The sequence below is a fragment of the Populus trichocarpa genome, chromosome 6 (genome assembly GCF_000002775.5).
Source record: "Populus trichocarpa isolate Nisqually-1 chromosome 6, P.trichocarpa_v4.1, whole genome shotgun sequence".
Classification (NCBI taxonomy): domain Eukaryota; kingdom Viridiplantae; phylum Streptophyta; class Magnoliopsida; order Malpighiales; family Salicaceae; genus Populus; species Populus trichocarpa.
This window is the reverse complement of record NC_037290.2, coordinates 23,206,428-23,219,671: the sequence shown is the minus strand read 5'-3', so window position 1 is coordinate 23,219,671 and position 13,244 is coordinate 23,206,428. Positions and strand designations below refer to the sequence as shown.

Below are 13,244 nucleotides of genomic sequence, written 5' to 3'. Positions count from 1 at the left end.
CCAACTACATCCTCATGATGCAACAGAGAAGAAAGGCCCTCTTGCGGGTTAAGAAAAACGATGTAATCCTAACGGCAGAATGAAGCCATAGCTCACCAGCCAACGATTGTCTTTCCAGATTAAAGAAATGACACCCATGAACTCCCCGATCCTTAACCAAGAGCTGTTGAAACTGACACTACCGTTTTGTTTTCCTCTGCGTGTTTTTTTAAAATAGAACTTTCATACCTTTCATTTTAGGATGTTTTTCTCGAACAATTAATAACATAGGGTTTAATGTTGCTCGATAGAATAATAATCCCAGAGGTAATTAATCAAGTGAATGCATGCTGCTGATGTTGGGCCAGCGGGCTGCTCGTACAAGCAGTGTGAAGTTTCCATAGTCATCATCACTTTTAGACTGGTAAATTTTAATTATTTTTCTTTAGTACCATTAACTGGGAGACATTCTTACTGTAGTGGTAAGAGGGCACTAGAGGAACATGGCTTTAATCTCCATCTGTGTACAAATACACAGCTGTGATTGAGTGAGGTTTCAGACTGATTCCTAGATCCATCTCAAAGCCCTTCAATCACAGCTGTATAAAGAACAAAGCCAGCATCTTGATTTTCAAGACAAAACACCATCCACATGGCTCCTGGGTGGTCCCAGATAAGAGCTCCCCATGGAACCACCACTCATTTTTTGGCTTCTTCCCAAATTCCAGTTCATTCTCCATTGACAACCAAACCGCAGTATATTAGTTGCCTTTACCATATTATCAAGAAATGAAAGAAGGCAGGGAGGAGATGAGCTAGTATGCTTCTATCAGCTATCTAAAATTCGACAGAACTAAAAACAAATCCAACAATAAAAGAGAAATATTGATGCTTTCACAAACGAAAGATTGAAGAAACGGGAGGACCTCAGCAACAAATTGATTTTGGAAAACAGAATAGGAAGGCAAAAATTAATTAAAATGTGATTACCAAGGAAGGAACAAAAGCAGATTGGCAGAAGATATTTTCAGTGTAAAATGATTATCGACTTTGCACAACCACACCCTCTATCCGTAAAAGTAGAGCATTTAATACGTTAAAGCAATAAAAATCAACAGCAATAAAACAGGAAATGAGGAATGGGTGAGTGAAGAGGCAATTTCAGTAGACAAGAAAGAAAGGCTCATCTTCAAAGTTAAACTTTGGCAATGAACAAATTACTTACTATTGGTTCTGACAATAATGAAGTTCTAAACAAGCCAAAACTTGAAGGGAGTTCAAGCCAATAAAGACTTCAAATAAAAAAAATAAAAATAAACACACAGAAGGCTACTAAAAGCAAGACTAAATGAGAAGATAGCGCTCCACATTCTACTAATCCTTTAGCTGCGATGCTGAGCAGAAACAAGAGAGAACTACTTCAGCCTGCAGTGAAGATTATGAATGATTTTCTCCTAATCCAAAACTAAATGAACCAATCTCATAAACATGCAGCTTAAATAATAAAAACCAGTTCAAGCCTTCAAGGAGTGACAGATAAATTATTCTTCCACTGAAACCAAGGATAACCACCCTCGGACATCAATCGAATGAAGCTATCAATACCCAGATCAGATCAGAATCTTAAATAGGTAGAAATAACAGCCATGCCAAGACTCCATAAAGCTTCACAAGGCCCCCTATCTCATCCATGAGTATTAACAGCTTCCCACACCAAATTCTTAGGAACAGGATTGGTAAGATCCCTAGCTTGCAAGGCTGCAGTCCGGAGAGTCTCCAAGGTCATTGCATTGGCCTTCCAGAATGATACGATATTGTATGGCAAATTATGCTTCTTACAAAGCTCCCTGATGAACGGTGAGACTCTTCTAAGTTGGCATCGAGGCAAACGGGGAAAGAGATGGTGCTCAACCTGAAATTGCAATCCACCATGAAACCAATCCATCCAAGGCGAGCATGATATATTCAATGTTCCCTCAGTTTGTTTCTCAAACCAATTATTCCCACTAGGCGGACCAACATAAACACTTGATGAGAAATGATTCAGACAGAACTGAACATGCTGAATCCCAGTAACACTAAAACTGGCAACAACAAAAATGATTCTCTCCCCCCAACTGGGCAAGCAGGAAACAAGCAGAGGATACCAAGTCCAGAACACAACTAAACCCAAAAACTCCAGGCCCCTATTAGTCGACAATTTTTTCTTAGATAACAAAATCAAGAAAGACTGCGCAAACAAATTAATCCTCGCCAAACACATTACAGGATAAAATGTCCAATGTTGATAACTAACCAAGAACCTAGAAACAGAATCGAAATTCAACTTCCTATCATAAAAACAAGAAGTAATTGAACTGAAAAACTTAGAAGATACCGCGAAAAAAGGCATGTGCTGCAGATCTGGATCATAATCAAGACTATTACAAGCAATGTGATGTGCATTATGGTTACACTTCCACCATCCAATACCAACCCCTGCAAGGCAATTCCCACTTAAGATCTGCACAAGACAATTGAATCCACGGCTACTCATAACCTGATAATGACCTGAATCATGCCCAATCCACCCACTTTGTATCCACATAAGCCCCATTAACCCACCACAAACTAAACGAACCGATCTACTATCAGAGCACAAAACACCATAAACACTGAGACAAAACATCATTACAACTAAACAAAGAGTAACAAACACCACATGTCCTTTTTTCTCAAAAAGACCCGATTTTGAGAACTCGGCAGCGAGTTTTCTAAAATCTTCCGATACCTCACTAACAGTGTAGTCTTTGAGATAAAACCCGGTAAAGAATTTGTCAAGGTATTTCCACGCAGTCCCTGGATGGTAAGCAACAAACGCATCAGTGACATCTTGGCCTGCAAGACTCAACAATGGAAGCTGGCCTCCAGGGTGGTCATTAGCCCAGTAAGTGACATTGTAGATCTTGCCTTGTATAGAGATCCATAGATCTCCTGCTGTGTTGTGCTTTTCAAGCTCTTCTTTTGTAATGTACCTCCTTGTCTCCGCCATTGTAGAGAGGATCCGAGGACTGTGTTTCACTCTCTCTTTTTTTTCCTCTCCTCCTTTCTTTGAAGTGAAAGGAAGAGACTTTTTTGTCTGGGGTGTCAGGGAGTAGTGGATGAGAGTGAGGAGAGTCTCTTGATTCTCTTATTTTATAGAGGCTTGTTACTGTTGTTCGATAATTTTATTGTTTTTATTGTCTTTTGAGTTTTTCTATATCTCTATTCTCGGGTCTGGGTTTATGTGCTGGATTTCGGTTAGCTAATAGCGAGGCTAGAATGAAGATGCACCATGACCACTTGTTTACAGGAAATTAGCTCAACGCGGTGCAAACTGTATTTTCAAAATATTTTAATATTTTTATATAAAAATTAAAAAATTTTATGTTTTGAATTGTTTTAACGTGTTAATCTTAAAAATAAGTTTTAAAAAATAAAAAATATCATTTTAATATATTTTAGCATGAAAAGTTATTTAAAAAGTAACAACAACCTCATTCTCAAACAAACAATTTCTTTTTCCTCACCTTTGATGTGGTATGGATTCATCATGGGATGATATTTTTTTTTTTAATTTTTACAAGTTAATCCTATCTGAAGACGAAAACATATTTTCATGGATGTTAAACTGAATTATTTGATATTGTGCTAAGTAAGCAGATATAATCTTTGCTCATATCTAAATTTGAAAGAGGTTATGAAAAAATAAAAGTTATCCATTTAATTCAAGTATGTTTGGGAGTGTGGTTGCAGTGCTTTTAAAATGCTTTTCACTCAGAAATATATTAAAATAATATATTTTTTATTTTTTAAAAATCATTTTTGAATTCAACACTTCAAAATGATCTGAAAACACTAAAAATATTAGTTTAAAACAAAGAAAAAAATAAAAATATTTTAAATTTTTTAAAAAATATTTTTGAAATATAAAAACAAAAACAATAAGCACCATGATTTTTATTTTAATTTTTGCGCTAGTGAAAGTCATGACTCTTTCAAAGGAAAAAAGAAGAAGAAGAAGAAGAAACATTTATTCGGATGCCTACTTTAAGCATTGATGAGAAATTTTACTTGCTTTGAGGTGCATGTGATCTTGACCTGCATATTAAATTAAATTAAATTAATAAGGGAAAAGTATTCTATCAAAATAGATTTTTAAAAATAATAAAATGAACATGGTACTCCTGTATACACACACACACGTAAACTAATCATTGTTTTCTCTTTCTGTCGATATGATAGAAATGCATTAAAAAAAAATAAAAAAAATCTTGAGTGAACTCAACAGCCAACTTGGATGAATAAATAAAAAACATGACCTAGTACATGAAATTAAGATGATCTCATTAATAGTAAAGCAAAAATATATATTTGAAAAAAACTTAAAAAAAAAACCAAATTTAACTCGGACTAATTTTTTAGATATATGACTCAGGTCATAAGATTAAGGTGACTCCATTAAAGCTAAACCTGAAAAGCAAAGAAGTAAGATTCTTAACCAAACAAATATCGAGGAATGAGAATGAGGACAAAAAAGTCAATAAAAAAAACAATGCAATACAAAAAAAAAATAGCAATTAAAAAAATTATGACTAAATTCAACACAAAAACCAACTGAAATTAAATATTAAGGAAAAATTTAAATGAAATTAAATGTTTAAAGATCGAATTAAAAAAAAAGCAAATCAATTAAGAAAATGGTTAAAATAACAATTAAAAGAATTGGCATAAAATTCAATGAAAATAAATTTTCAATGATGGAATTGAAGAAAAACAAATAAATAAAGAAAATGATTGAAAACAAAAAAAAATTGCAATTAAAAGAATAATGACAAAATTTGATTAAAAAAAAACTAACAAAATCAAACAACTAGAAAAAAAATTAAAAAAAATTCAATTATAAACAATCGATATAAATAAAACAATTGCAATCAAGAGAAAAATGACTTTATCAAAAGAAAAAAAAAATTGAATGGCTGATATAGTTTTTTGCATTGCTAGCACACAATCCGAGAAAAAAAAAAGGAAAGAAAAAAAAATCAAGTGGTGTCAAACCACGTCTCACTATTATACACGCGTCATCCAAAAAGAAAACGGATATCAAGACATATCAAATGATGTAGCAGAAGTTTGATTTCAACCACCATCATCAATCACACAAGTTACCTGAAGATAATAAAGCAGCTGTGAGCCATGCGTCAACTTTTTTTTTTTTTTAATTATCTACTTACTTGCAATATTCAAAGCTGTTTACTTGTAAAATAATCATGTTTTCTAGATCTTCAATAATTGGTAGCAGCATCTATGACCCGATTCAAAACATCAAAATACACAGGAGACACACAAAAAAGAAAAAAAGAAATTAAAGTATTGTTCATGAACAGAAGAATATACCACATGGATATGCGGCCATATAGCAAACAGAAAGATCAAGATACCTCACCATAACCTCCAATTCTTCCTTGGATTTGATGTTTCTTGCTCCACTTTCAACACAGAAACCCCACCTCCCTAAAGAATAAAAGCGACTGATGATTATGAGGGGTAATTTAATTTTTGAATTTGCTTGTTTCTTCTAGATAAGTAAAGATTTAATAGGTTGTTAATTTTAAAATTTATAAGATTAATTAAATTATACGTAAGTTAATCTTAATATCCACATTAATAAAATTAAATAAAAAACAACCGATGAAAAATGATGATGCGTAGCCTTATATTTCTATTTATAAACAGACTGTTGCCATGTTAGTGGGGTTACAGTCCTCCTGCAGTCCATGGACATCGTCCACAGCTGTTTTTACTGCGTTAACATGGAAGAAATTGGATCCCTTTTGTTGCCTAGTTATGCTAGTCAATTTCCAGCACGTTGCTGCTGCAGGATTTTTTTTTTATATATAATATTATTAAATTTATTTAGAATCTTGATTGTGGTTGTTTTTTAAAATATTTTTTATTTAGAAATACATTAAAATAATTTTTTTTTTTATTTTTAAAAATTATTTTTAATATCAATATATTAAAATGATCTGAAAACATAAAAAAATATCAATTTAAAGTAAAAATATAAAAAAAATTTAAATATTTTAAAATATTTTTAAAACATAAAACAAACTTTTATTAAATTATTGCGGTGAACCAGCCACACGAGTTTCAAAGCAAATTTTGTGGGAGGTGATCGGAAAAAAAATATTTAAGAAAACAACAATTTTTTATATATAAAAAAAAAAAATCAAAAACAATGATGCTATTATTTACATGGTCGTCGAATCAAGTAAATCTTCCCAACGTGGCCTCTGTCATGGCTCCAAGGGATAAATATTTTTTTTTATTTACCCAAAGCTTTATTTTTCTTAGCCATTAATCATCTTTCCTTTTTCATGTGTTTTTGAGTTTCCATCATTTTCCTTCTTCGTTAAAGTCCAGTCATCTAGCTAATATGAAAAAAAAAACATTTGTATTATAGATGCATTTTTTGTATCATAATTTTTTTTATTTGGAAAGTAAAGGGATGTTATTTATGCTTAATAAAATAAATTAAATATAAACAAAATGATAAATACAAAAAAAATATTAACACTAATTAGATAATAAAATGAAAAACTAATATTCCTAAGAAAATAAAGATAATGCAAACACAAATATTTTTAAAAATTAATGAATGAATAGTTAACCAAATAGTGTAGGTATCATACTAGTCATACGAATACCAGCGTTGCAATATTTTTACTTTATAAATATTATAAATAAATTTTACTTCATAAACTGCAAAAAATAAATTTAAATATATGGTAATAAAAAATAATAATTAATGAGTATTAAACAAGAACATGAAAAGTTGATGAAGAGTTGATATGTTAATTTCCCTTGGTATTATATACGAAAGTGGTTCTAAACTTAAGAAGAAATAATAAGAAAAAACTTTAAGAATTCACATGAGCCGTTGGATAGTGAAGTGCCTGTTTGGGAGAGCTTTTCGAAAGCGTTTCTAAAAAAATTTAAAATTTAAAATTTTTGTTTTGAAGTAATATATTTTTGATGTTTTTAAATTATTTTGATGTGCTGATCTCAAAAATGATTTTTAAAAAATAAAAAAAATATTATTGACACACTTTTCTGAGTGAAAAACACTTTGAAAAACACTTTGAAAAGCAACCACAACCATACTCTCAAACACCGTGGAAACCCACCATTAGGTCCTACATTGAAATCATTATCTGGTGGCTCACAATCTTACATTTTTTTTTATTTACCGTTTCTTTATATATTATACCCACCGTTAGATGGTATAATTTTTTTCTTGACACACTCATCTTATGTTACTCTGAAATAACCCTTTTATTGCTACTGAGAAATCAAATTATCCAGCATTCAATTTCTTGTTAACAAATTATAGTGATCCGATGATATAATATATGGTTTAGGATGTGTTTGACATTGTTCCATCGTTAATTTGTATGCTCAAATCTTAATTTCAATTAAGTACACCTCATGAAAATTAATAAAGCTCATGGATATTTATAAAAAAAATTAGTCTAATTCTATGTAGGGGTGAGCAAAAAAACCAAAAAAACCGGGAAAAAAACAACAAAAAAAACCAAACAGTGAAAAAAAACCGATTAAAATTTTGAAAAAACCGGCCGGTTCGATTCGGTTCGGTTTCGGTTCTATAAGCCTAAAACCAAAAAAACCGAGTCAAACCGGTTTTTGTCCTAAAAAACTGAACTGAAACCGGTCGGTTTGAACCAGTTTCGGTTTTTTTTTGAAAAAAAATTTTCAATTTGGTTATTTTTTTTGATAAAAACCGAACCGAACCGAAAATAATCACCTCTAATTCTATGTATCCAACTCGCTTGAATCCTTTCTAAATAAAAATTGAATTGATCGGATTTTAAATTTATAAAATATTATAAGTTGTTGGATAGAATTATTAATTTGAACCTGACTCAACCATGCCAGTAAATAATAAACAACCCTAATTGAAATCACATTAAAATGAGTTTTCACTACAATTGATTTCACCCTGATCGAATAAGGCAAGGGCTGAAAGGGTTTGTCCGTCTCGTAGCTTGAACTCACATTCTTACTAAATCGTAAACTTTTTATTAACAACTTAATTATTTGCCATGTACTTTTTAAATAAATTTTACTCTATGAAAGTTTTTAAAGAATAATATTTTTTTCAATATAATAATAATAATAATATCATATGGAAATCTATGGAAATCATCTATCTAAATTTTAAACTTACTTAGCAATAGAAGTTTGATTTATAAATTTGAATATATTATACTAAAAATAATAATTATTAATCATTAATTAAGAACATCAAAAGCTAGCCCCCTTCGATATACATGTTTGAGAACGTGGTTATGGTTGCTTTTTAAAATGTTTTTCATGATGAAATTTATCAAAATAATATTTTTTATTTTTTAAAAATTATTTTTAAGATCTACACATTAAAACAATCTAAAACATACAAAAAAAAATATTAATTTTCAACAAAAATAAATAAATTTTGTGCTTATATATGAAAGTGGTTCTAAACTTAAGAAAAAACAATAAAACAAACTTAAGAATTCACATGAGTTTTTAGATAGTGAAACCCACAGTTAAGTCATCCACTAAAATCATGATCCAGTGACTCATAATTTTCTTAATTTTTTTTTATTGTTATTTATTACTTCTTTATATATTCTCTCTATCAGTATCAAGTAATATATGATATTAGTTATAGATAATTAATGTATTCCTTTTAAAGTATATGATACAAATCATTTAATGAATAGTGATCACATATTTTAATATCATACAAATAATTTTTAAATCTATAAAATATTTTTGAAAGAGTCGTGTATATATAATAGTGTCAATCACTAATATTTTATCAATTAGCAAAGATCACTGGTATTTAATAATTACATAATTGTATATTTTAAAACTAGATTTAGTATTAATATTATTTTAAATATGATTTAGAAAAATAAAATAATTTTTTTTATTTTTCTATACTAATTAACTAAAACGTGATTTTACAAGAGAAAATGCATAAAATTAAAAAAAAAAATTCCACTTTATTTAATTCAATAGAGACATGAATGACAAATTGACAATTATAAATGTATTAGGCTGGAATGGATTCATGTATATTAAAAAAAAAACTTTCGTATAGTGTTTGGTATGATATTAATTATTTATAAAATATAATTTACTTAAAAATATATTAAAATAATATTTTTTTAAATATATTTTTAATATTAGCATATTAAAATAATTTAATATTTTTTAAAAATAATTTAAAAATAAAAATAAAAATTTGGAATTTATACAGCGTTCCGAAACGCGCTTTCAACTTTCCCAAAAGCAGCAGCAGCAGAATCGGTTCTCTTTCTCCCCTTTGGACACCAAAATAACATCACAGTACTTCCGCACAAATCAATACCGATCTCCACAACACAAAACTCCCAGAATCAGTTTCGCTCAGAATTCCATGGCAGAGAAACCTGAGCCAGTGAAAGTGCTATACTGTCCATTATGTTCTCTCCCTGCAGAGTATTGTGAATTCGGTCCTGATTTCGAGAAGTGCAAGCCTTGGCTCATCATAAACGCCCCTGAACTCTACCCTGATCTCCTTAAAGGTACACCCTTTATTTATCTTTTGTTTCAATCTTGAAAACCCAGAAGTCCTATGTTTGTTTCCTGCTGCAATAACTGGTAAAAAGACGCAAAGAATTGATTTATTTTTTTTAATTTTGGTTTTTAATTTTGGGTTGGCAGAGGCTAATGAAAAGGAGGCCGAGAGGGTTTCTGAGCAACTGCAATCAGCTGGAATTTCCTCAAGTGGTGCTGATGGGGCAGCTTCTTTTGTTCAATCTGGTAACTCTTGTTTTTTACACCGTTCCGCTAAAGGATTTTTGTTTTTAATGTGTGCTTGTTTCAAGAAATAATACACTGGGCATTATTACTTTTGTTCTCCAAAAATTAATCTTTTTGTTGTATTTTTTTTTTGTTTCAGGAGTGACATCGTCATCTAAGCAAGAAGAAGTGAAAAGGCTTCCAGGTGGAAAAATCAAGAAGAAAGTAAGCACTTATTTTGTTTCTGTTTTTTGTTATAGTTATGTTGCTTGTAATTCTACTTAATGGGTTCGTACAAGATGCTTCTGATCTTCATGTTCAGAGATATGTTAAAGCATGTCTCACGGTAAAAGGGGGAGAAAAGGATAGATAGCGGGGTGTAAGTGTGTCGTTGTTGTTTCTTGGAAATGCTATCAGGTTTTCATTCTTTGATAGCATAGCATTGCAGTTGAGCTTGGCCAAAGGCACGTGAAGTTTGGAATTATAAAAATGAGTTTTATGATTTTTGATAAGTTCAACTAGCAACCATTATCAACAGTCTTCAGTTTGAAGATGAGACATTGACTTTCTCTGTGACTTGATGATGCTCCAAATAGCTCTTAATACATCTGATCATGCATGTGGTACATTTTCTCTGTCATATTCTTCACATCCTCCTGTCTTGAAATTTCAACATAGGTGCATTACAGGCTTGCTTCTTGTTCATATTGTGCCAATTATGTGTTGGAAGACTCTTGTCTCTCTGTAATTTTTATTCTTTTTTGGCTAACTGGCTTTTGTCTCATCAATGAAAAATAGTATTGATTATTGGCCTATTGTTCATGAGATGGTGTTGTACTGGATTTAATTTTTAGGTAAAATATAATGATCTGGTATTATTGGATGACCTCTTCTTTTCACTGTACAGGCAAGACAAGAAGTTGTAATCGAAAAGGTTGTTCGCAACAAGCGCAAATGTATCACCATTATTAAAGGATTGGACCTATTTGGTAAGCTGGATGTTGAGTTGACTTCAAATCATTATCTTGTGGTTTCATGGGCTGATTACTAATTGCCAAAGTTACTTACTTTTTCTCACGTTATGAAATATTTTTGTTCAGGTATTAAATTGAGTGATGCTTCCAAAAAGCTTGGGAAAAAGTTTGCTACTGGAGCATCTGTTGTTAAGGTGCACCAAATGCCTCTTATGACTATCCAATTTCTTTCCTTTTTATTTCACTGAATGATAATTTTTTTCTTTTTTTATTGCTTGGTCATTTTCAGGGTCCGACAGAGAAGGAACAGATTGATGTTCAAGGAGATATAGCGTATGATATCGTGGAATTTATCACAGAGACTTGGCCTGATGTAATTTCTTCTAGCAACCTTTTCTTTCTTCTCGTTATCGTCCCTGACTTTCTTCTTTTTAGTTGTCTTACTATCATCTAGGCATAGGATGTTTTTAAATTACCGATAAGAAACACATCCAAATTCACCTTACTAAAGATTGTGTGTGTGTTTTGCATTCTGGTTGAGTTGCCAAAAAGCAAGTTTTGAGTCAAAAGTTGATTTGTGGGTGTTTAGTTAACTATACAAAACCATGATTTTGAAGCCTCAAGACTCTTAAAACCATGGTTTTCAGAGCTCAATCCCAAGTAGAGCTGTGCACATAAGCAGTTGAAGCATTCACTTTTAAGTTCTTTGCTGACTTGAAAGTTTATTATCTTTGCTTTTGAGTTCCATGTGAGAGGCTTTGCATTGCCAACGTAGTTATAGCTTGATATTGATGCTAAAGAAAGATTTTATGTGTCCAATTCTGTTAGGGAAAGATCCATACTAGTCTATACAAAGTTTACAAACTTTGCCAGAAGTTCTAATACTCATTTAATGGCTCTACATTTTGATTTATCAAGCATGCTGTAGTAATTATGTAATGAATAGTGTGTGTTCTTTATTGGACTATGTACACACCAAATCATCATGCAGTTATGTGATTAGTGTTCTTTGGAATAATTCTTTTGAAATTTTATTTGCAAGAGCAGAAATTGATGTTCGAAAATTACAAAATCAAAAGTTGCTTAGGTCGGTTTGAAGAGCTTCAGAATAATGCTTTTTTTTTTTTCTCCTTGAGCGGAACTTATCTTTGTTCTTACAAAAATATCAGTTTTTTATCTTTAAATTTTCATCGTAGCAGTAGAGCTAGAGCTAGTCAATTGATTGCCTCCTTCCCCCCCCCCCCCCTCTCTTTCATGCGTAACTGGCTTAAGTTTCACTGTTCTTCCTTCCAGGTTCCTGAAACCGCCATTTTCTTCATTGAGGATGGGAAAAAGGTTCCAGCTGCTTGATGCTTGCATTCCAAATGAAAGTCGGATTGATTTTTGATTTTGAAATGGTATATTTATAAATCAGCGTTATTTACAGAATGTAACTTCAGATTATTACTTCTGCTTGGATGAATTCTCACAAATTCAATTTTAGGAGGGGAGAAAGAGCAATGGATGCATGCATCAATGAATCTGGAGTATCTTATGTCTTCAATAAATCCATGAATTTTGTCACCGAATACATGGTAAATTAAAACAAGTGGTGATTTTGTGTCGTCTAGAGCTAGCTGTACACCTTCCCCCGATACCGCATTCAAAGCTTTATGTTAATGCCGAGGAAGAAATCCACATTTTTATGATAGCTAGAATACTGTCGTTGATAAAAAAAAATTCGTGTCATGACTGAACAGACCATTGCTTAATTAAAAAAAAAAACTTACACACCTTTCGGCTTTTTTATTTTAAGAAGGCCCAGATATGCTATGTTGCCAGGCCCGCAGCCCATGTGAATAGGTGTTGTTTTTTTTAAGTAAAAGAAAATTTAATAAAAAAGTCATGTTGGTTTCGAGGTCGAGGTTTAATAGGTTAAATCATAAAATTTATAGGTTAAATCATAAAATTCAGATTAATTTAATATTTTATCATCTAAATATGTTTTAAAATAATGTCAAATTGAATTTTTTTAAGCATTTAGTTTATTTTGAATTTATCTTCCTGATGTATTTTTTTAATATGGGATTAATTTATTCAAATTTGAGTTTTACATGATTGTCATGGTTTCATGATCTGGATTGCGAGTGTAACATGGTTAATCTAGTTGCTTCAATATGTTATTATGTCAATATTTATAAAAAAAAATTCATTTTTTAGATTTTTTTGTCCCTTTATTTTCTTCTTCTTTGAGTTTCATTCTTTAGCTTTTTTAAAATAAAATTTTTTATATTTTTATCCTATAATTAGGTAAAAAGTAAATTACAAAGGAAAAAAATATTAAAACCATTAGATTCCATTACCATGATCGCTGACTTGATAAATCAGGCCTCGAAACCCGGGTCAATAAAATATTTTCTTGTTTTATTTAAAAAAAAA

At 31.0% G+C, this 13,244-nt stretch overlaps 2 protein-coding genes across 4 annotated transcripts; one reads left to right on the top strand and one right to left on the bottom strand.

Moving 5' to 3' along the window:
* Nucleotides 1-1,144: 1,144 nt before the first annotated feature.
* Nucleotides 1,145-3,197, bottom strand: LOC7462256 (acyl-lipid (9-3)-desaturase). The gene has a single exon (XM_002308520.4). It carries the CDS (start codon nucleotides 3,008-3,010, stop codon nucleotides 1,664-1,666), a length of 1,347 nt encoding a protein of 448 aa, XP_002308556.1. The 5' UTR covers nucleotides 3,011-3,197; the 3' UTR covers nucleotides 1,145-1,663.
* A 6,151-nt stretch (nucleotides 3,198-9,348) lies between these two features.
* LOC7462255 (translation machinery-associated protein 22) lies at nucleotides 9,349-12,394 on the top strand. Of its 3 annotated transcripts, none has more exons than XM_024603012.2 (8): nucleotides 9,349-9,635; nucleotides 9,775-9,873; nucleotides 10,013-10,077; nucleotides 10,760-10,841; nucleotides 10,953-11,020; nucleotides 11,116-11,199; nucleotides 12,120-12,223; nucleotides 12,313-12,394. In XM_024603012.2, exons 1-7 carry the CDS (start codon nucleotides 9,488-9,490, stop codon nucleotides 12,174-12,176), a joined length of 603 nt encoding a protein of 200 aa, XP_024458780.1. In that variant the 5' UTR covers nucleotides 9,349-9,487; the 3' UTR covers nucleotides 12,177-12,223; nucleotides 12,313-12,394. The 3 variants fall into 3 exon arrangements, with proteins under 3 accessions (XP_024458780.1, XP_024458779.1, XP_002309499.1); XM_024603011.2 differs by having other exon boundaries at nucleotides 12,310-12,394; XM_002309463.4 differs by having other exon boundaries at nucleotides 12,120-12,394.
* The last annotated feature ends 850 nt before the right edge of the window (nucleotides 12,395-13,244 follow it).

Coding starts and splice junctions, on each gene's coding strand:
- LOC7462256 (XM_002308520.4), bottom strand. CDS start 3,010: ATGGCGGAGACAAGGAGGTACATTACAAAAGAAGAGCTTGAAAAGCAC.
- LOC7462255 (XM_024603012.2), top strand. CDS start 9,488: ATGGCAGAGAAACCTGAGCCAGTGAAAGTGCTATACTGTCCATTATGT. Junction 9,874..10,012: donor AGCTTCTTTTGTTCAATCTG/GTAACTCTTGTT, acceptor TTTTTGTTTCAG/GAGTGACATCGTCATCTAAG. Junction 10,078..10,759: donor GTGGAAAAATCAAGAAGAAA/GTAAGCACTTAT, acceptor TTCACTGTACAG/GCAAGACAAGAAGTTGTAAT.